Below are 23,443 nucleotides of genomic sequence, written 5' to 3'. Positions count from 1 at the left end.
AACAATCTCAAGGAGGAGCAACTCACAGCATGAGACCTGGCCAGCAACATTCACTATCAGGCATTTCATCCAGGTAGAGGCTGCTGCAGTACCAAAATGGGGAACTGGATCAAGTAGAAGAAAGGACCCCTTCCTCTGGCATGCCATCATTCCTTCGTGTTCTGCGGTTCCCCTGCAGGCAGCTCTTTTGGGTTCTCTGCACACTTCTACTTTAGCTGCCTTGTCGTTCCCTGCATAACCCATTTGCAATGCTGGTCGCTGATAACTCCCAACATGCTAGAGGCAAGTCTGTTCCAGCCCACCATTAAGATTTACTGCTAAGCAGGGTGTCTCTAGCATGGACTCCAATTTCTTTCACTTACCTTTACCTCATTTGCCTTCTTAATTGGAGAAATATTCCATGTTGGAATCACCTAAAGATAGCAAAAATATTTTAACTCTCTGAAAAGCATGCTTTTGCATGGCTTAGATAACCAATTTTATCAAATAAGTATCACAGAATCATAGAATATCCCGAGTTGGAAGGGACCCATAAGGATCAAGTCCAACTCCTGGCACCGCACAGGTCTGCCCAAAAGTTTAGACCATGTGACTAAGTGCACAGTCCAATCTCTCCTTAAATTCAGACAGGCTTGGTGCAGTGACTATTTCACTGGGGAGCCTGTTCCAGTGTGCAACCACCCTTTCGGTGAAGAATCTCTTCCTGATGTCTAGCCTAAACTTCCCCTGCCTCAGCTTAACACTGTTCCCGCGGGTCCTGTCACTGGTGATAACAGAGAACAGGTCACCTGCCTCTCCATTCCCCGTCGCAAGGAAGTTGTAGACTGCGATGAGTACTTGAGTACTTGAGCTTGAGATCTTATTCTCCAAAGTAGCTACTTAACAGACTTTGAACAAATGTTTTCTAAACCACCCATGTGATCTCTACAGGCAGTAACTTTAGTATAACGGACACTGTCAATTCACTGCATCTTCTAACTCTGTCCTGGTTCTATTCTGCTCATCTAAAATGATTTTTTTTTACATTGTTGTATCAAAAAATATATGCACAGAACTCACCTTTTCATTTTAAGAATATGAAAAGCATGCATGACACTTCTAAAAGAAGTCCCAGAAATCAAAGCCATTAGGGTAGGGGAAGGGTGCAATAATGAAAGCAGATGAGCTACTTACCACTCCTTTCTCCACAACTTCCTTCAGTTTGGAACGAGTCATTTTGGGTTCCTGAGAGTTTGAAACAGAAAACCACAACCTGCTCAGCTATTTTTCTTAACTGCAGCCTTTTCCCCAGCAACTGTTTACTAGAAGCTTTTTCTCATTTTTGAATTCGTTACCTTTAAAGGCATCATCAGTGACATGAAAAATAACCCCTGATAATTCTGTTTCATGATTTACACTCAGACACGACTCACTTCATGCAGGTGCCAAATCTGGTTGTGAAGTGTAAATTATACTACCTATTCTCCTCCTACCACATCATAACACAGACCAAGAAGGTAGACTGGTAAAGGAATCATCATTTGAATAGACAAAAACTGTGGAAAAAAAAGTTTTTTTACTTACAAACAAAGGTATATCTTCTGTCTCACTGATGGCTGCTTTCATCATGGCAACCACATGCTCATTTGTGATCACTTCCTGCAGGAAACACACAAATAAAAAAGTCTCCTTTACATTCTGTTTGTTAAAAAGAAGCAGACTTAACGTTGAAATAAAACAGTTGGAACCATGCTGGAGAAATAGTGAATGTACAATAAATGTTGCAATTATGCTGTGAAAAAGACTATTCAGTGATCTGACAAGAAAATATAAAATGAGCACAGCAGTGATAAAAACATTTGCACCGCATTCTCTGTGAACGCTCCAAGGAGGAAACTGACAGAAGAAGGAAAGAAAATGGTGTAAATAAAAGTCCACACCAGCTTCCCTTCTCTCCTGTCACACAGCCAATTTACAGTTTTACGATGTGCTGGTCCCATCCACATAAGACACATAGCCGCAACAGAAAACTTAAATCCTTAAGGTCCCATGGGCTTGCAAAACAGTAAGGGTCTACTCTCTAGGGAAAGTATCTAATGATCTGCTCTTTGAAACATCGTGCTGTATCATTTCAGAGAACACTGGAGATATTTGAAAAGAAAAAAAAAATTTGTGAAGGCCTAGGAGACCTAGTATCAGTGACTACATTTTTGGAGTGCCACCATGAGGTTCCAGGGAAGGTAGGCACCTGTGAGATGTTTACAGCCCTTCAACGGTGCCACACGACAAAGAAAGACATTAACTTATGGCACTTGCACAAAACCAGCCGGTGAATCTGCCTGAAAGAAGGGTCATATCAGTCTCCAGTTTGTTTTCCACACGGATTGCATAACATGAAAATATTTGACATCACCTGGACTAGAACAGTACTAGATGGAGAAAAGAAATGCACAATTTTTGATCCTGGGGAAAACAAATAGCATTTCTCTCCAGACACTGCTCATGGGACAAACTGAAAGATACGCAACTGACATATACATAAACCTGGAACCAAAAGCATGAATTTTAGTTCAATCACTTTAGTGAATTTAGTTCACTCCTACTACTGCTATTAGGGTACAGTAAAACAGACCCATCTGTCAGTAAGTGGAAGTCAGGGACCGATACCCACCAATAAAGCCAGATAACTTGTATGTACATAACTTGTACATTTGCTGTATTAAGCGCACTCACATGTAGGATGTTTCGCACATTGACAACCGTCAGGTTATGCTGCTTAGCACCATCTTCTAAGGTGCGATCAAGGGTATCATCCAGTTTGATGTCGCAAGACAGAGAGCCCTCCTCTTCTTGACCTTTCCCTTCCCTTTTCCGTTTGTTTGCTTTCCTCCTCCTCTTTCTTCTCTCAATATCTTCTCCATCTTGCTCCTCTGAAAATTAACAATGAAAATTAAAATCTAAAAACTCAGATAATTCACATCCAGCACATTCAAACAGTATGAGTTTTTTAATTAAAAAAATAGAATTATGTAGATTCTAAAGTGACAACAGCTTCCCAACAGCCAATAATGAAATCTCCGAAATAGAAATGGCCATAAGAGCTAGAAGCAGTGTTTTTGAACAAAGGATTCAAGTTCTGTAGGACCTGAGCAAGTCATCCTAGTCAAGCAAACAAAGGTTACGTATCTGACACCTCTACTGGACTGATTTTAAAGAATAGTCTCAGCACCCCTTCTACACTTTTCCAGAAGGAGCTGTTTTACGTATGCGGTTGAGATTAAAACAGCAGCAAAACTACAGGCCCAATGCAGCCAGACTTAAAATGTTTCCCAAGCAGTGCTGTTTTGCTAATTCAGGGAAAGGAATCAGAACTTCCTCTGAAGGAAAACAGACTTTTTAGTAACTGAAAAACGCAGAGATCAACTCCAGCAAGTTTCACTTGAATACCAGTGGTTTTGTGAATTTAGAACACATAATGAAAGTGAAATTTCAGAACACATGATAAAAGCTTCAAAACACATTGCACTTGAACAGCCCCCAACATGGCACACACACATCCCATGTTCCTTGTCTACCACACCAGGTCACTGGTCTGCTCCTTGCACAAAGCTAACCCAATGGAACAAAAAGCCCCAAACTCTCATTTTCCTCATCAGTCTGCTGGGGACACTCACCAGTTCTGGTGTTCTTCAATGGCTTCATCATGGTAGGACTTCTAACAGCCAGCTGCAAAGAACTTCTCGCTGGAGACTCCTGCGCTGCAGACTGGTTGTCTGTCAGACATGGATCTCTCTGCAAATTTACTTCCACCTCTGTATACAGTTTAGGAGTTTTCCCTGTAAACAGTATACACCAGGTTGTACTCTGATACGCCATACGGACACAGATGAGCAAAGTTAAAAGGCTGCTACATTACAAAAATTCATCCTGAACCATTTAAATCTGTTAAACCAATTGCACAAGTCACGCTCCCTCACCCAGGTTGTGAAAGAGATCCACGTGCACTAAACACTTCAACAGAAGCAGTCCCATGTTACTATCCTCCAGAAAGAAATCTGGGTGAAGCAATCCTCACCTCCAGCTATTTCAGTCTCGCTACCTGCATTATCAGTTTTGCACAGCTGTGCTCAAAACCATCCCTGTCAAATGATCTAACCACCAAAAAATAGTGATTTCTTTAAAGTGTGGTTGCATTCCCTGTTGAATAAACAGCTAGGGGCAAGCACTCTTTCACCCAGTCAGAACAGCCTAGTGGACTACAACCTTAGCATGCACTTTCGTTGTTACCCTGGGCTAATTTCAGACTGTACCGCTGCTGAGAGATCCAACAGACGTCCCTTCCCACTCCCATTCTGCACAGTTCTGGAAGTTAGGCAGGCCAGGACAGCAACTGTAAACTGACCACTATGCCACCACAAACTCAGCTTTCAGTCAAATCGGCGAGCTAAATCACAGCAGCACAAGAAGCAGGGACAACGCTTCTCACAAGCGAATAAGGAAGCACTGTCCTTTTTTGCTGCAGCCTGTAGTTTGATGCATTTACAATGAATATAAAAAGTAGCTGAAACCTGAGGTTTCTTGAAAACCTTCAGCCAGTATGAAAACAATTTGTCTTCTAATAAAACCAGCTCTCCCACCCCACAGCATTTCCTGTTTTGTGCCCACAGAGGTATTTGTGTAGTCACGCACTAAATCGGATCATGTAGTTGAACCAGACGGAGAGGAAAATACACCACCTCCCCCCCCCCCTTTTTTTTTTTGCTAAATCTATTTTCCAATCTCATTGAACTCAGAGACAAAGATGTATGCCATGAAAAAGATGAATACAACACGCAGTTTGGGAAGATAGGACCACCACTTATGTCAGCAGACAAAGAAGATCTGAGCTACAAAGCGAGCGTCATTTTGATCATGAACACTCTTACACAAGTTCACCACACCACAGTTTCACTGAGTAAACCTCTGAGCAAGCAAGGTTTAGCACCGCCTTTTTACTTCCAAAACACCTCTTTCCACAGCAAACTTGTAACTTTGTTAACACAGGTCCTACTTCAATGGGTCTCCTAAGAGGTCATATTAGATTCCCACACAGGTGCCACTCCAGGCTACATCTTCTGAGAATGAAAACAAGGGTGGATAAAAAAATGAAAAATGGGACTTTTTGAAGAAGCAGCTTGTACTTTTACCAGTCTTTACACCTCACTAGCAAATCACTTCTTTTGAAAAACTAAATGCCAAACAATTGTTTCAGATCAAAGCTCGAATTTACAAAGACTTGTGTAAAGACCAGCTGAATGTCAAATACCTTACACAATGGAATATTTTTATGAAAGTTATCATTACAGTGATCACTACACATGGTCCACAGAAGATTAAACACAAAGATTAGACCAGGAAAAATGCATGTAAAGACTGTAAAATTGGGTACTTGAGAAATCTGAAAGAAGCTACTTCAAAAGCGTGTAGTGTTTGGCAATGCTGCTTAAGTTCTCCATTTGTTTCCTAAGATTTTGAGGGAGGAAAAAAAAAAAAGAAACATTTTAAGTTGGAATGCCTTCTAACCTGTACCACTTCAGAACGAATTAAAAAAAAAAAAGGGAGAACAAAACCAAACAGCAGAGGTCACGAACCCCTCCCGTGGCTCACCTCATCCTCAGGGCAACACCGCCGATGAGGTTCCCTGAGCGCCCCCTCTCCCGGGGGAGCTCTTCGCAGCCCCCCGGCAGCACAAGCCCCTTGCCTCGAGTGTTTACACCTGACCGAACCAGCGGGATCCCAACGCACACATTTACCTTCTCTGCCCCCTTCCAGGTTTTTAACGTCTTCGGCGTGCTCAGCGGTAGAGCACGGATCCTTCGCGCCCGGGCGGCCGTCGGCGCTTTCCTGACCGGAACCCGGGGCCGCCTTCGCGGGGAGCCTCTTTCCGCCCTTGAGGAAAGCCTCCCCGGGCCCCCTCCACGAGCCCGGGCCCGGGGGCTGCCCGGCGGCCCGGCCCGCCGCCGGTTTCACGGGGGAGCTGCCGTCGACAGCGCCCGCCACCGAGACGCCTCCGGGCTGCTCCCCGTCCTCCCCGGCACCGCCCCGCTCCCGCAGACTCTGCAGCCCCGCGACCACCGCTCTCCTCTTCTTGCAGGGCAACATTTTCAACGAGAGCGACATCTCGGGGCCCACCTAGAAGACAGGAAAGCGGCTGGCCGCGGGGCCGCCGACCGGGCCCCGCCGTCCCGTCCCGTCCCGCTCCGCTCAGGAAGCGGAAACGCCCGGCGGGGCCGCGCGCAGGCGCCGCGCCGCCATGTTGGGGCGCTGAGGGAGCGGCCGCCATGTTGGCGGAGCGCGGGCCGCCAGCCCCGCCGTGACGACCGCGGGGGACCGCAGGCGTCGGGGGGGGGGGGGGGGGGGGGGGGTGATGAGGAGCTCCGCCATCTTTACGGGGCGGCTGCGTGGTGACAGAACCTCGCTCCCCGCCTGAGCCTCGCCCCCGCCTCGCGGGGCTGCGCCGTGTGGGGAGAACCGAGCCGCAGCTCCCGAGCGCTGCAGCACGCTCGGAAGCGGCCCCTTCTGTCCCGGGAGCGGAAACGCCGCCTCCGCAGACCCCGCACCGCTGCCCCCGGGGCCTCGCCTCTGCCCGCGCCCCGTCCCCGCCGCCACCGCCCGCCCGGCTCGGCGCCCTGAGCGCCGCCACTTGCCGAGTCACCGCCGGGCGGCTCCGGGGCGGGGCGAGGCGGTGCGGGGAAGGGGGGGGGGGGAGGCGGGGCCGGGGCCGGGCGGGGCGTGCGCTGCATCGGGACCAGTCGGCAGCTCCTGCATCCCGGGCGAGGAGCATCCTCCGGGCGGGGGCCGGTACCGCGGCGCCTCCGCACCGGGTTCCGCATTTCGGTTGCTCCGGCTTATCCCGGACCATGGCGGAGATCACCACCGTCCACCCCAGCTTCGGTGAGTGGGGCCGGGCCGCGCGGAGGGCCCCGGTCCACCGATTCCACCCCCACCCCCCCCACCCCCCCCCCCACTCCGCCAGTGCTGAGCCAGGCCCTGCCTGGTGCCGCCGCCACCCTCCCCCCCCGCCTCACAGCGACGGCCCCGGCAGCAGCCAACACCCACCGGCAGCCGGGGCCGCGCCGGGGCTCGCCCCCGCCTCCGAGAGGATGCGAACGGAGCTGGAAGAGCCCGGGTGGGAGGAGCGGGAGCCCCGCGGCTCGGCCCGGCCGCCGGTACCGCGATGCCGGGGCCCGGCCGCGCCCCAGCCTTTGTCTGCGCCTCCCCGCGGGCCGCCGGGGGCCGCGGGAGCGGCTGCGGGCCCGTCAAGGCGGTGTCCGCCGGGGGGGGGGGGGGGGGGGGGAGGGGAGTGGCGGGGACGGCGCGGGGGGGTCCCCGAGGCGGGGGCGGCGGCAGCCTCCGGCCGAGCGAGGCCCCCCGGGGCTGTGGGGAGCGGCGGCGGCGGCGGCGACGAGGAAGGGGGTCGGGCAGCCCTGCTAAATCATCGCACGCGAGACGGCCCCGAAGTGCCCGTGCACGGCCGCGGTCGGGCCCCGGCGTGCCTACGTGAGGTGTTCTCGTCGGCCAGGCTGCCAGCAGCACCGTCTTCCTGACCGCCGACAAACCTCTGAGGGGCTTATGCTGTCCCCACAGGGCCTAGTAATAGGGCAGTTGGGGTGTACGTCAGGTTGGTTTCTCCAGCCTTGCAAATTCAAATTGCTGCCTCTTTCTGTCCTCCAGCGACTGACTGACCTTCCCTTCCAACTGTAAGGCCCAAGAGTTAAAGCACGGTCACTGTATTTCCTTTAAATTCTGAAACACTTTATAATAATAATCCATACTATACCATTTATCTAATATACTCATTTACCTTTTGCGTCTTTCCTGGAACCCGAGAGCCTCGTACTGTCATAATTCAACTGCTGGCCACCAGTGGCCATTAGGGTATAATCAGCAAACACCAGTATTAAAAAGAAGTTTTCAATGATTTTTCATTAATTGAAAACATCATTCCATATCCCAAAAAGTTAGTTTGTATTTCAGTTAAATCTTAGCATCACATCAGAACAAAGATCTCTTCTACAAATTTTGAATAAAAGAAGTTCTTTTTGAGAGAGGAGACAAAATAGGCTGCTGTGTTATTTAAAATGGACATTCAAAACACTATTCTGTGCAGAAACTTGCAAAAGCTTCACTAAAGTATTTTTTTTTGGGTAGCTTTGTATCTGTGCAGCTTAAAACTGTAACGAATTACAGAAACAGAATTCATGAATGGATGGAAAGATTATGTGAAGGAAGAGTCTTCAGCCAGGAAAAGAGAGGTGCCACAAGAAGCACAGAGCAAGTAGGGAATTATCATTTTTTACTCTTTCTTTCAATACAAGAACAGGCATCAAACAAAGTGAGGTGAGGTGGACTCAAAATTAAAGCAGTTGATTTTTCAGGCCACATAATTAAGCTGAGGAACTCTTTGCCACAAGGCATTATAGGAGCCAAATTCAGGAGTTCAGACGTTTTGATGGAAGACAAATCGCAAAGACTCAGCTGACACTTCCTAGTGTGACTGCTGGTTGCTTCTTCTAAGATTGTGTATCAGGAAATAAAAGGTACAAGAGCTGATTCTTTGAGGACACACTAGAAACAAAACCCACAAAAAATGAGATCAGGACAAGAAAGGAGTTTCAGCACTTGTCTTTTTTTGCTTGTGCACTGAAGCTTTTCATATCTGTATATGGCTGAATTGTACTGTATTCAAATTGGCTGTTAAAGACCACTTGCCTCATTTCAAGGAACATTAAATAACAAAATAAAGATATGCGTATTACTGTTTTGTTAATGTTGTCAATACCTCTTGCTTTAGTTATTCCAGTCCCATGACTGTGCTTGGCAGTAGGGCCTAAGACAGATTTATCTGTGGAGTTGGTCACCATGTGAAAGATATCCAGCTTCAGTAAGGGAAGACTTCTATCTAATCAAAAGTGATTCTCCTAATTCTGCAAAAAGGAGGCGTATCGTTACTTGAAAATCACAGTTTTCCCTCAGTTTATCAGATAATCAGGTTATAGTCTGCCAGTCTTGTCCTCTGGACTAGTAACCTGAATGAAAAATAATGTAGAAAGAACAGAGAAGATAAAAAATTCAGGTGCTCTTTGCAGTTTCAGGTATGAGTTTGGAAGATTATTTTCTGTTGCTTATGGTACAGAATGAAATTAAGAAAATCAGACAAGTTTATCTTTTGTACCAGCTGTTGCATTTAGCTATTGTCATGGCAGTGATTTTTTTGTTTTCTATTCTACTGTGGAAACAATTTGCAAAACTTGTAAAGAAAAAGACAAGGCTAGATGGGTTTGTTTTCCTCAAAAAAGATTTGCTTCAATAATTAGTAAAGCAATAACACAATAATAATGATACCAATACCTTAATTACCAAAGGAATACAGTAATATAAAAACATTGCTTTTAGTGACAAGTAACTTTTTGAACTTCAGATGTTTAGACTATACAGAAAGGTAAACACCTCAGAATCAGCAGCTTGTTTACTTTTTAGATGAATTTAATTTCTAACTCCTACTTACTCCTTCTCAGTTTTAAGGGGGTCAAGGAAAGTCTTGCAGAAGGCATCTGTCCAGCAGAAAATATGAATGTTGCAAGAATTAAAAACAAATTTGAATACTGTGTGTAGGGAAGGAAGGGAGTTGCTTCAGAGAGGGAGCAGTTCTATAGCAACTGCAGTAAAGATGTTTGCAAAATGCCTTCTGGCTGTGCACTGCTGGAGGAGGAGTGTCTGGGTTCAGAGGCACCCTTCCTTCTCTCCCAGCTTATACTACCCACAGCTAGCGTGCGAGCACCTCAATGCAATCATCCGCCTGCGTTGGTCTTCTTTTGATTAGCCGTGGAATTAACTGCTGCCCTGACAGGAGGGATTGTCTCTGCAGTAATCGGGCCAGAAATCATTCAGTATTGATAGCACGATGTCACCGGTAGGAGCGCTGATGAAGATAAGGTGCTGTGGTTGCTTGGTGGGTTTTGCCATCGCTGTGTGCGCTAGGCTCTTAATTTAACGTCTGTCCATTGGAAGAGAGAAATCAGGTTGCTGAGGCCCGTTTGAGCATCTCCAGTGCGTAGTCTCCACAGGCTGTCAGCCCCTCTGCAGTGTTTGGCCGTCCTTACTGTGAATCCCCTCCCTCTAATTTCTCCCTGGATTTCCCAGTGTTACAGTCTGTGTATGGTGCTCTTCATCCCTTTGCTGTGGGGAGGTCTGAGAAGAGCCTAGCTCTGTCTTCCCGCTAAGAAAGTGAAGACAGCAAAAAGATCTCTTCCTTTTCCTTCTCTTTTATGACTGAGTATACCCAGCTCTTTCAATCCATCCTCATCTTCCATCTGCTCACTGTTCTCCATCCTCCATCTGCTCCAACTCTTTAATTATCTTGGTGGCCCTTGACTGAATTTGTTGAATACGTCAATATAATGTACTGGAGAAATCAAAACTCCTGGTTTCATTCTGTGTTTGATAATACATCCCCAAAGTCAAGTGTTATAAATAGAAAGTAACTAGCATGGTTGCTAGAAATTAATGCAGCGCCTTTTTATTCTGGCCTGTCATTGCTGAAGAATCCAACTGACAAACTCTAGAAAATATCAAATAATCCTGAAATAAAACTACAGGATATTCTGTCCGTTGGTTTTGAACATTAGATTTTTCACATTAAAAGGAGTCTTGGTAACAGTGGGGTGGAAAGACTTCTGTCAGCAGCTGCCAGCTCATCAAAATCTGAAAGAACGTAAATAGCAATACTGGGGTGAAAAAGCAGAGAAATGTTGAATGCAACACAGTGGAACAGCTAGAGAGCAACCTCAACTTTTGGGCGAGACCAATGCGACCACTTCATTCGTGCATCACCCACTTTCCTAGAGGAGGCTGTGGGAATGGTCAGAATGACAAGTGGGGGAAGAACGATCCACCAGTGTGATAGAAATCATCATCATGTTAGAGGGACATACACACGCTGTCCCTTTCTCTTATACAGCTCGGCTCAGGGTCATATTCACCCCCACCAGAAAAAAAAAATAATTGTAATCTATCCAAGGTTTAAATTGTTCATAATGGATAACAACAGATCCAGTGTTTTGTCTGTAGTTATCGTTCCCTTCCTGTTGTTAAAATAGAACTGTGCAATGTTTTTAAACAGGGCACTAAACAAAAAAGAGACCCTCCTGCAAATCAAGGAATTCTATTCGTGTGGAGCTATGTTACTGCTGGCAAGACGGGAGATTGGTTTTAGCAAGATCAGGAGATCAGCTGAGAGTAAAACATAGGTCAGGCATGCAGTGGGAGTGCAAAATGTCTCCCACACAGGACCACAGAAGTTACGGGAAGTCACTTTTTACTCTGGGGAAGCTTTGATACAAAGGTTATTGAGTAGTATCCTATAGATTTTCTATCCAGATGCACCAGCTCCTGTAGGGCTATGGCAAGCACAAAGGTACGAGCTGTCTCCTCACTGCCTTGTCTTCCCTACAGATGTCTCTCCAGTTGTGGCAGGCCTCATTGGTGCTACTGTCCTTGTGGTTTCTGTCTCAGTAACAGTTTTTGTGTGGACATGCTGTCACCAGCAAGCAGAAAAAAAGCACAAAACCCCACCATATAAGTTCATTCACATGTTGAAAGGCATCAGTATCTATCCGGAGACCTTGAGTAACAAGAAGAAAATTAACCGAATCCGGAGAGACAAGAACGGCACTCCTAAGGAGACTGGAAGGGGAAACCTTTTGGTGGATGCTGCTGAATCTGGTTTAATAGGGTCTGATAAAGCTTCAAATGGGCCAAATGCAGCTCCCCACATTGATCAGCTTCCAATAAAAGTAGATTATGGAGATGAACTAAGTCCAGATCAAAGCCTCACTCCGGGAGGAAGTAAAACCTCCTCCCCGTCTTCTCCAGGGGATGATGTCATGTTGGGAGAACTGACTTTCTCAGTGGACTACAACTTTCCCAAAAAAGCACTGGTAGTTACCATTCAGGAGGCTCATGGGCTACCAGTTATGGATGAACACACTCAGAGCTCCGACCCATACATCAAGATGACAATTCTTCCAGACAAAAGGCATCGAGTGAAGACTCGTGTCCTTCGCAAGACGCTGGACCCAGTCTTTGATGAAACCTTCACCTTCTACGGGATCCCCTACAGCCAGCTCCAGGATTTGGTGCTTCACTTCCTGGTGTTGAGCTTTGATCGCTTTTCTCGAGATGATGTGGTTGGAGAAGTGATGGTGCCCCTTGCGGGAGTGGATCCCAGCACTGGGAAGGTTCAGCTGACCAGGGAGATTCTCAAAAGGAACATACAAGTAAGTGACTTCATGTGGTGTGACTTGAGACTGCTTGCATTATATTTGATCCCAGTTCTTTTGATTCGGGAGTCTCTGTGATCTAGTGAGCAGGAATTCTTAGGCATGAAACCCATTTTTCCACAGATGCATATCATTTTAATAATATATGGCTGTGCTCTTTTAGTTCGGCAGTTCTTTGCTGTGTGTTTATGGAGGTTTGATAACGCAGAGACATTACAGAGTCATGCAAATGAGGAATGTTACAATCAGTGATGCTACGAAAAAAGTACAGTCCCCATCTGCAAATAAAGGAGCTAATGTGAGAAAGGGACATTAATTGGTGGCCCGCCTTCTTTCACAGACTCTGTTTGGGGGGGACAGCTTGAGATACGGGTGCTAAGTTTTATTGCAGATTCTCAGTAACTATATCCTGCTCTGCAAAGACAAATCTCACTTAAAGAGGGATTCATCTGACCATTTTAGACACCTACATTTGTAATTGTCTGCATCCAAATTTGTTGCTGTAGGCTGTAAGTCAGTAGAAGAACATCAGCGTAGTCATCAGACTCTGACGTATGATTCTTCCTGGCCTGGAGTAGACATCTAAAACAGCTCAGATAAATCCCACCCTAAACGACCCTCTTTTTTTCGCCGCTTGAGGATGAATTGTGTCTAAGATGGTTTTGTCAAATGTAGACATCTAAAATCCAGGTGAAATGAATCCTATTCTTAGTGTCTGGTGCTGTAAACTAGAAAGAAAAACAATCCATATAAAAATTATGGCTTACGTTAATGAAGATGTCTTCCGTCCTCAGGAAATAGAATCTCCGCAGCAGAGGTGCTGCAGCCCCTGAGCAACCTCGCAGCCTCCTCTGGCCCCGCTCCAACAGCCCCACGTCTGCCTTGTGCTGGGGACCCACAGCCGGATGCAGCCCTTCAGGGGGGGTCTTCATGAGAGCGGGGCAGAGGGGGACACCCCCCTCCCTCGCCCTGCTGCTTCACCGCATTTGGTGGTGCCCAGGGTGCAGTTGGCTTTCTGGGTTGTGAGGGTGTGCTGCCGGTTTGCAGCCCCTTTTACATCCAACAGCACCCCAGGTCCTCCTCTGCTGCAGGGGGGTGGTACTTAAGTGTTTTTTGTTTGGTTTGGTTTTTTGCTTAGTTTATTTTTGCTGCCTGTCCTCCAGGTTCAATAGCAAATGTCATTTGGGATCACTTATTGCCAAAGCATGCTGAAAATTGTTGCTGAGGTCTATAAAACACATCATGCCTTAGAGTGACAGTATTTTACTTGAAGTTTTCTTCTACTTTATGCAGCATTAAACTTTTTTTTTTTTGTAAAGTTATTTAAAGGAGACTTTGTCAGCAACCCAAAACAAACCAAAAGAATCACAATAAAAATGGAGTTCTGGTGTTTGCTTTTCTAAAATTCTTGGGATGCTTTACATTCTGATAAAACAAGTAACTGGTTTAGGTTCTTTTATTGTATTCTTTTCAATGCATTGACTATATCTGCTAGAATTTCTAGAAGTAATAGATTAAAAATAGAGGAAAAGATCATGCTAAATAAAAATGGATTTACTCAAGGATGCAAATTATTTAACGTTTCTTAGTAATTAAAGATAGATTTACCTTGGTGTCAGGTGCGCATTCTTGAAAATCTGCATAGTTTCAGAGTGTCAAAACAGCTTTTACTGAACATAATTTTCAGTGTTACAGGAAGTTTCAAAATCTGGAATATAGCATTGCTTTTATAAACCCAGGAAATTATTGCACTTACCCAAGCCAGCAAAGATGCACATCGCAATGAACATTCCCAATAATTTCGGACAGACCGTCTAATGCAAATTACATGGAAGTGACTTCATTAAATTAGTTTAGAATGAAAGAACCCCAAAATGCTGACAACATACACCACCAAGGCTACACACATTGTTTTCCCTTCCTCAAAAGATGAAAAAAATGTTATCGTAAAGCTTTTACTATCCCATTTTCCTTCTTCATGCAGATAACAAGCCTTTTGAGAAGCACCAGACCAAACAACTGCACTAGATAACCAGTGTCCCTGTGGCCAATACTTGTGTGCTAGACCAGGGTCATTTTCTATATTATTAAGTAGCTGGCAACAGTATGAGAAGGTTATTAAATATTGCTCCCTTCCTAAAAGGGAGGGAAAAAGGTACTCCCTTTGTCCATTGTATTCTGGTAGCCAAAGTTCTTACTATTTCCTCCTGGGCCAGGAAATAACATATTAGCAATATACTGTATGTAGGTATGTGTACTCACATCCCATAATTTTGCATACGCAGCAATGGCTGCCGTTCCTTACTTTTGAAAAATTTGTCTTCAAATTAAACGCACGGGAACTACTGAAAGAAAACAATGCCACCCCAGTTAGAACGAACGTTTTCTTTAAGTTTACACGCATGGCTTTCTCCAACTAATCGCAGCAAGAGCATTTGAAAAACATTGTCCTCCTAGGTGATCACCAGAGCACAGCTCACATTTGTTGTAGTGATTTTCCTGGTGGAAGTCAGGAGAATTCTTCCATTTGTACTGTACTGCAGGGCTAAAAGTACAAGGCAGTGATGGGGGCAGTGCAAGATGCTAAGTCAGAGCTTTGAGCATAAACTGTACGAGTTGTTGCAGTGGCTCTGCCATCAGTACTGTTACTGACACCACGCAATCCCATACCCATACTGCTTTCCTCAATTGCAAGTAAACGTAATCTAAATAAACTTAATCTAAATTAGTGTCATCTCAATGAAAGTTAATGAATACCATCTGGAAAACAAACCTAATAATAAGGTTACTCTTTGAAAGGTTGTACAGAAAGTTTAATGGAATAGGTTTTTTTTTTTTTTTTCTTTTATCTTCACCCTTTACCTTTGCAGACTGGATTGATGCTGAACCTTTCAAAGTATGCCTACAGAACTTCAGCTACTCTCCAATCTAAGCTACACCAAAACTCAATGAACTTTAAGCTGTGAAAACCCACAGCTGTTTCCAGAAGCAGACCTCAGATTGTAGCCAGAGCTGCTCTTTTCTCTAAGCATGCCCACCAGGTTTACCCTAAGGGAAACAGAATTCAAGGGGAAGAGCTGTAGCGATGTTTACTTTGCTCAGCAGGCACAGGGTGCAGAGCACAGGATGATTTACCTTATGCAACTTCATCTCCTTCCAGAGTTCATGTGGGTAAGGCTAAAAATGTACGTAAATAGACTGCACCTAATTTTCCAAATTCTTAGGCATTTAGCGTAGGGAAAGGAGAATTCTGGTGAGCTCCAACATTTGCCCATATTTATAAGACCATCTTGTTGCCGTTTCTTTTCCACAGAAATGCATTAGCAGAGGAGAGCTGCAAGTCTCACTGTCTTATCAACCTGTGGCGCAGCGAATGACTGTTGTGGTGCTGAAAGCCAGACATTTGCCAAAGATGGATATCACTGGCCTCTCAGGTAGAAGCTATTTTCTCCAGCTCTAAATGTGTTTGCACTCTGTTTCACAGAGTCACACAAGGACACGCAGAGTGCAATTCATAGGTTGACCGATGTATTAGACACCCTTACACAGTTTGGGGGTGCTGTAGGAAAATGTCACATTGTCGTTTGTAACGTGAAAGAACTCTAAAGTGTAGCAAAATACAAGCTGGGTCGGGGGAGAAGCGAAAGAGAGTAGCTGCTGATCGTTAGATGGGAATTGTATTGCAGAAGAAAAATGCTATGCCTTCTGATAAGTAACAACCCTTGAGAGAAGAACCTCACTAGAAGTGAATTTTTTCTAGTCACTGGAAAAGTCACTAGATGTTCAGTTCACTTTCAGATCTTTTTACCTGTCTTATCTGAACATCTTTTGATTGACTGCTTTTTCTCCAACTCTTTCTAAGGGTGGTGGATCACTAAGTGACAGAACAGATCAACAGAGGGTTATACAAACGAGACCAAATCTTTCCTAATGTGTTACTAATAGTTGCATCTTTCCGGCACCATCTAGTTTCATGCAGGTAGCCTTTTCCGAATCCAATCAAATCTCTGCGCCTCCATACTGCCGTCAGTCATCATCTCCCTTAGAATCATTATGTCCACTGGGACCTGCACGTCCCTCAAATCCTGCCCCTGACAGAGGAGGGTAGAGGAGAGTGAGGAAAGAAAAGAGTAGGAGATAGCTTTGGAATGATCTGTGACATTAGAAACATTTCTGTTTGGTTGTTTGTTGGGAAATTTTGCTGTGTGAAGAGAAGAGCAGCTGTTGTGGCTTTCCTATTCTGCAGTCACAGCTTCTCAGATTCTTGAATCCCCCTAGCAAAGGTTTCTTTCACAATTATGGGAAAATGATTGGAATCAACTTGAGATGTAGTGATTACCTGACTGATACCAAATGTAGTCCTGTTTCTGCAGCTCTTTGAGGTGCACAGAAAAAAGAATGGAGACTAGCCTTAATTCTCTATTGTAGGTCTCAACTTTTTCTCAAAAAAAAAAGCTTCCCATGTATGATCTCCAGTTACAGGATACATTTTTTAGTAACTGTTCTCATACCTGCTGAATCTCGCAAGGCTATCACCATTTCCTTATATGATCTTTTTATATTTTTATATGTATTTATTCTGAGTGAGCTCATTGTTTCAGTTTTAAGAAGTGAAAATCAATTTTGTCAGCTGGGCAGGTGCCTTCCAGCTTCAAAACTTGCGCTACATGTGAAAAAGGACTGGATGCCAGGTAGCTTAATTTTAATCCTAAACAAACATCTGCATAAAGAGCAAGCTGACTGATAAAATAACAGGGATGGTAGAAAAATGAAGGCATTATTTTCAACTTTTCTCAGTTTTAATACCTTCCACTACAACTGTTTTCCATCCACAAAATCTTAAAACCATTTTGATACTTTTTTGGACTATTTCCTGAACTTGGGTAAAAATATTTTTTGTTATAGCTCACATTACAAAGTGAACATTTTGACCACTTGGGCACTGACCTCACCAAAAAGCTACCTGTTTGGTAATTCTAGGCTTAATTACCACAATTTACATGCAATTTGCTTCCCCCAGTTTCCCATACGGTGCTGAAACCTGTAAAGAATGTCAAGTGGTAACTTCAAGCTGGTTGCCCTGCAATGAAAAAATGTGCTAACAATTCCCCCTTACTGCGAGAGGTGAAGTGAGTAGCCTAGACTTGCACAATTAACTTGTAGCTGGCTCAAGTTCAGCAAGCTAAACCATATCCATTACCTCGAAGAGCATTACTGGACTGTGTTATTAGTTTGTTTCTCTCTTCTCTGGCAGATCCCTATGTTAAGGTGAACGTTTATTACGGAAGAAAGCGTATAGCAAAAAAGAAGACTCACGTGAAGAAGTGCACTTTGAATCCTGTCTTCAATGAATCCTTCATTTATGACATCCCTGTCGATCTCCTTCCTGACATCAGCATTGAATTTCTAGTTATTGATTTTGACCGTACCACAAAAAATGAAGTGGTGGGACGGCTGATTTTGGGAGCGCACAGCATCACCGCAGCTGGTGTGGAACACTGGCGAGAGGTGTGTGAGAATCCTAGAAAGCCAGTGGCCAAATGGCACAGCCTGAGCGAATACTAGCAGAGGTTGCGGCAGCAACAGCTGACTCATAGAACAGACTTAAACTTTGTTTTAGCTGTAGAACTAAACTTTCGTGAGCAGCAGCAGCTGATCGGTTCTCTAGTGATGTGATTTTGCAGGGCACTAAAATTCTAAAGAGCATTAAATTAAAAAAAAAAAACACAAATATATATAACAGTGTAATCACGCTATTGCATGCCTAATACAAACTGAAATTAGTATAACTACCAATATCAAGTTGCAGATTTTAATACAATTATCTGTCACTATGGAAGTTGTGTTTGTGCCGAACTGTCTTTGCTGGTATTCACCAAAATTGGCCTGTCTTTTTTAGGCTTCTCCCAAAGGTTCTGAATTCTGCTGTTTAACCTCTAGTTTCTTGTTAGTTTGCCTGCCCATTGATTCTTGCAGTTCTCTTCTTTACTGGTTTGGGAGTACCTAACTGCATTTCCATATAAAGGTGGTTTTGAATTCTGCACTAATGCAAAAGGAAAATACAGGGGAAAATGGCACTTTCCTTCAGAGAAAAAAATAATTAATTTATCAGGTATTAAAAGATTTACATTGTGATATACTTGCTATGGAGCTGTAAGGCTACATCAAAGGTTTGCATCTAAAATTCAGACACCAACAAACTGATCACTTTGCATTTGCCACATGGAAATTAGCACAGACATGATCTTACAGCCTATCGGAATTGGAGGAATTCCACTATATTACATTTTATTTTACCCTGTCTGTGCATGAAGGGCCTGAGAAAAACAAAAACTGATGTCATTGATTCTTAAGGAAACTCTTGCTGATTATTTTAAACATTAAATCTGGAATTCTACGTGATTGGTAAGTTCTTTCGTAATGGCGTAACACTGAGATCAGAAAATAGCTTGCGGAAAAGAGCTTTGAAGTGAAAACTTCACCAAGCTTCTCTTAAATTCATACCCGAGTGAATTTGCATTACATATGACAGCTCTCAAAAAAGGGTAACATAGGGCAAAGTCTGTCACTACAGAACAAATTCTTCAAGAAGTTAATTTTTAGAATTTCAAAGCAGCTTGAGTTAGCTCTTAAACTGTGAATGCGCTTACTATCACCTCCTCTGAAATGTAAAAAAATGTTACTTGATAAATACAACCTGCAGCACTTTAGGCTATTAACCCTGAATAGTCAGTAGTTTTGAACAGAAGTTCATAAAATTCCAGAAATATGAGTGAAGTTTGGAAAGAGCTGCATTAGATCTCACTGTAAACACACTAGCCTGACATTTTTTTAAAATATCAGAGTAATATCTTGGCAAATGACGTGATTTGGCTTCTTACTACATTCAAGCCAGGAAGGGATGATAATTGGCAGCAAATAATGAATTTTAAACATTGCTGGTAAGCTGAGTGTAAATATTCATAACAAGCTGTAGAAATTCAAATTATTTCTGAAGTCTCCAATGGAAATATAAAGCAGAACTGAGCTTGCGAAGAGGCATGTAGAAGACTGCAAATTTTCAGTATTCATTTAGTTGCTTCCAGGCAGCCAGTCTGTTCCGTGCCCTGTGGAATGTAAATAATGTACTATAATTAAAAAAAAAAAAACCATTTAACTCATTTACAGGACTTGACTACTGAATTTTAGAGCCCTGTTGGAAAAATGATCCTTTCCACCTTCTTACTTATGAAAGTAGAATAATGGAGCAAGTCTTAGTTTTCTTTCCAACCACAATGTAAAGCAACTGCTGCTGGGATGGCTCTTCATGTGAACAGTCAGCACTTTGTTAGTTGCCAATACTTTGCATCTCTTCCTTAGAAATTATTTTTGGAAAGCTGAATTTTCTCACTCATAACGAGTTACTCATTGAAACTTCCTTCTAGACAGAGTGTCTTTTTAGCATCAGAGGTTGCATTGAAGCTGAAGCTCTCTATTTGTCAGTCTTGCATGGCAGATGGAAGCGTGAACTTTTGTTAGTGATTAATTGATCTTGATCATGAGGATTTCTGCCTGAGGTTATAGTAGATTTTATCTTTGTCTTAAATGCTTTCTAGCTCATGCTCTATTGGTGGCTTACAGCCACAAACCACAATTCTCCTTTGGAAACTGGTGTAGATCTATTTCACTCCTCGTTTTTGCACTAAGCAATTGTGTTGCTGAAGTTTAGGAACTTTTCCTCGGAACTGTGCTTTCCAATGCCGCTCCAAACACCTGAATAGAACACACTAACAAAAAGAAAAGTTCCCTTTTTTCCTTCAGTGTGAAAAGCATGCTTAAGCCTAGATGATCTCTATAAGATTCTTTTAGCTGAAAACGAAAGATGAACTTCTTTGTCAAGGAAACATGCTCAGGGTAAATAGACTTAGGCTATCGGGCAGGTAGAAGTAGCTCCAACACTTCTGGAATAATAGGAAACTGAAGATGTGCAGATATATATTTTTTAAAACGTAAAATAGACAGTAAGTGACAGTGGACTCACTGTAAAATCTCCCAGATGTGGTTATTCTTTACCTTGTGTCTTCTATTGTAAAATTAACTTGGACAGTTACAACTTTGTGTGAAAAAAAAAGAAAAAAGGCAAAAAACCTAACTCAACATGTGTGAAACTGCATAATGCTATAAGCTACTTGACATTATGTAATGCTATCTTGTATGTTGAATTTGTTAACGCACATTGAGCGTACAAATAAAAATTAAATCACTTTAGCTGCTGACTGTGCCCTGTTTGACTGTAGGCAACACATGCATAACTGTACTGAACACGAAGAAGGTTTCTAAAAGCATGCGTTTCTGCTGTGTCAATTCACAGGAAAAGCATACATAAAATCTTTCTCAAAGAAATGAAGAGATAACAAAATCCAGGCAATGTAAGCATAAAACTTAATTAAATGTTAGCATATGCAAAAACTCTGTAATCCACACAGCTTAGTACATGGGTATAATTTAGCATGAATGGATGTTTATTAGCTGGCTAACTTGAACCTAAGTAAAAAAAAAAAAAAAAAAAGACATTAGATGGGCAGAAAAAGATGCAATTTGACTTTTATATTTCTAATCTAGACACATTCCTGGATTCCAAGGAAAAACTGAATTCTTCAGGAACACTTTCGTCCGTATCACTGTGTGAGATACACCAGTCTCTCCTAAGTACAGTGATCTGGCTTCTGTAACTGGCTTTTTCTGCAGCTCCCCATCAGAACAACATTGCTAGGCACAAAGCCATGCCTATAGAAAATGCCAAATAGCACAGAACACTGAACTGTGTTTCCACAGCAACATAGGCTACAGCAAGCACTTTAATGCTGCACTTCCCTCTTTGTGTACTTCCCTTGTGAAAGGGAAGCTATCACAAAGGAGTAAGATCCTAAGGTATTTTAGGTGTCTAAATACCTAAAATAAACTTCATGTGAACTTCAGGTCTCATTTTTAAGGAACGTGATGGTTTCAGTCCACACTTTATGAAAAGATTGTTTAATGTTCCAGAAAACTGAATGTGGTCAGCACTCTTCATACATGATTTTCCACCAGAAAGGAACAGCTCACTTTCAAAGGAGGGAGCACCACATCCAAGAGATAAGAATATCACAAACTTTTGTGCCTTGAATTCCAACTGTAAAGTGCACTTTTGGAAGATTTTTGCATGCCTTCTCTAATACAAATGCGCCATAGTGAACATAGTTAACCTTTTCAGCAGGAGGTCGAGGCAGCACAGGGGTGCAAAAGGACAGGATATATTAAGAAGTCGACGTGGAAATTCTGCCTCGACTTGACCCACCCTGTCGAAGGTGGGATCTTTGATTCCGGGAATTTTGAACAGTTCTTAAAGGAGAAGGTTAAGGTCAATAGAAAAACTGGAAACTTGGGAAACACCGTTCACACTGAACATTAAAAGAACAAACAAACAAAACAAAACAAACACCTCTTCAGCTTGACTCCACTACAAGATGAAAATGATCAAGGTGCAACAGGTGCCATGACCAAATTCACTGACGTCATTCTCAGCTATTTTAGTCATAAACTTAATAATACTGAGGAGGAAGTTACAGAAACGCTCAAGAAGTTTAATCAGCATGACCTGACTCCTGCTTTGGTGAGGCCTTTCTTAAATTCAGTTCCACCATACAGCTTTATAACGGCAGTCTGACAAGGTGCTTTACACAGAAACCAGAAATATTAGAAGCCACTAACTGCGATACGGTGAGCCACGTTACTTGTGCGTGCATCTGAAGCCAACGTCCGACAACTCAGAAAAGAGGGCTCCGTGCTTTAACACCTGTACGTTGTTGTCTGCGCTGGGATTGATCCCAGTGTTTAAGCACTGTCAGTTATTTATCACTGTAACAACTGCAGTTAGCAAAGCGGTTGACTCAAACTGCTCAGCCAAAGCACACAGTCACTGACTGTTTTCTACTGTGGAAGATGTGAAAGCAAAAATCTCTCTTTGCCCCTCTCTACTTGGCTTCTGTGTCTAATACTGCATGCCTTTAACAAACATCCCATTTCAGGTTCTTACACTATTCAGCTGAAGCAGAAACAAAAGAATTTGCATTAGAAAAAGAAGAAAAAAAGCAAATAGAATGGGTTTGACAAACCATGAAAAGAGAAATGGTTTTCAGAAAAGCATGGAAGCTCTGCTCTGACTCTCTTCCCACCTTCTTTGGGTCTGAGTGCTGCTGCCATTTAAATCAACGGGATTTTTGCCATTGCTTTCGCTGGCAGCATAATTGGGCCCCTCCTTCTCTGACAGTTCCTACCTCACCTAATTCAACAGAGGAGCAGAACTAGTTACCATGGTAATGCGATTTGCTTCTTGATCACAGACTCTGGGTCAGGGCTCTTTCGGCATTTCCTTTAACAGGCAGAGTCAGAAATAGCTCATCTCCCTCGAAGCCCCCTTCCCTTTCAGGGCAACCTGCCCCATCCCTGGGCAGTGCCTCATGCTTTAGACCTCTCATCCCACCCTGGTTAAAATGCAGCATTTGGATCTTGACCATTTAAAAAGACGTTTTGAGACAGATAAAACGGCCCCAACGCTAGTACTGTTACTGTTGAAACTTAAATCTTTGCTAGTAACTATTTAAAGTTAAGCTCTCTCAGAACCTACAACACTAGAAAATTGTGATGTCTGTACACAGAAGGTCTGTAACATCAAACCTGCCTGGTTTTCTTTCAAGTGCTTTGTCTGAGCGCCTGTTCTACTTTCTTCTTTCTGTGATCCTTGAGAAGATCCTTTATCTACCAGGCCAGTCAGGAAACACAATAGGAAGGGAAAAACATACCAAGAAATAAGTAGGAGAAAATCAGGAGATAATGGAACGGGTAATGACAGGAAAAGGAGGAGGGAGACAAGGCAGCAGAAAGGCAAGCGCTCTTTGAGGCCATTTGGTTTGGGTTTAGGTTTAATTTTCAGCAAATTTAGAATCTGTTCCTTTTGCTACACTTTGCTCTTAAGTTTGACAGATTTCCTTAAGATATGCAAGGAGGAACCTTCCAGGTGGAAACCCTCCCTAACTGGATGTTTGGGTTAGGGGTATCGTTCTGGTCAGAGTTTAGGGTTAATGTTACAGATAGGTTTGTTAGGCTTTAGGGAACATTAAGGTTAT

General features: G+C 43.6%; 2 protein-coding genes across 5 annotated transcripts in view; one reads left to right on the top strand and one right to left on the bottom strand.

Moving 5' to 3' along the window:
• LOC118258572 (GON-4-like protein) overlaps window positions 1-6,225 on the bottom strand; it is a 30,260-nt gene extending 24,035 nt beyond the window's left edge. For all 3 annotated transcript variants that reach the window (XM_050715839.1, XM_035567433.2, XM_035567434.2), the window contains exons 1-6: window positions 5,772-6,225; window positions 3,654-3,815; window positions 2,713-2,909; window positions 1,564-1,638; window positions 1,174-1,224; window positions 363-413 (exon numbers count right to left, since the gene is read on the bottom strand). In XM_050715839.1, the coding sequence (XP_050571796.1) occupies window positions 363-413; window positions 1,174-1,224; window positions 1,564-1,638; window positions 2,713-2,909; window positions 3,654-3,815; window positions 5,772-6,138 (903 nt within the window). In that variant the 5' untranslated portion in view covers window positions 6,139-6,225. The remainder of the gene's footprint in view (window positions 1-362; window positions 414-1,173; window positions 1,225-1,563; window positions 1,639-2,712; window positions 2,910-3,653; window positions 3,816-5,771) is intronic.
• A 502-nt stretch (window positions 6,226-6,727) lies between these two features.
• On the top strand, window positions 6,728-20,546 carry SYT11 (synaptotagmin 11). Of its 2 annotated transcripts, none has more exons than XM_035567432.2 (4): window positions 6,728-6,912; window positions 11,473-12,296; window positions 15,613-15,733; window positions 17,554-20,546. In XM_035567432.2, the coding sequence occupies exons 1-4, from the start codon at window positions 6,879-6,881 to the stop codon at window positions 17,862-17,864; spliced, it is 1,290 nt and encodes a 429-aa protein (XP_035423325.1). In that variant the 5' UTR covers window positions 6,728-6,878; the 3' UTR covers window positions 17,865-20,546. The 2 variants fall into 2 exon arrangements, with proteins under 2 accessions (XP_035423325.1, XP_035423324.1); XM_035567431.2 differs by having other exon boundaries at window positions 15,613-15,736.
• The last annotated feature ends 2,897 nt before the right edge of the window (window positions 20,547-23,443 follow it).

The sequence above is a fragment of the Cygnus atratus genome, chromosome 28 (assembly GCF_013377495.2).
Source record: "Cygnus atratus isolate AKBS03 ecotype Queensland, Australia chromosome 28, CAtr_DNAZoo_HiC_assembly, whole genome shotgun sequence".
In the NCBI taxonomy this organism is placed as follows: domain Eukaryota; kingdom Metazoa; phylum Chordata; class Aves; order Anseriformes; family Anatidae; genus Cygnus; species Cygnus atratus.
The sequence above is the reverse complement of the archived record's forward strand: the minus strand, read 5'-3'. Positions and strand labels throughout refer to the sequence as shown.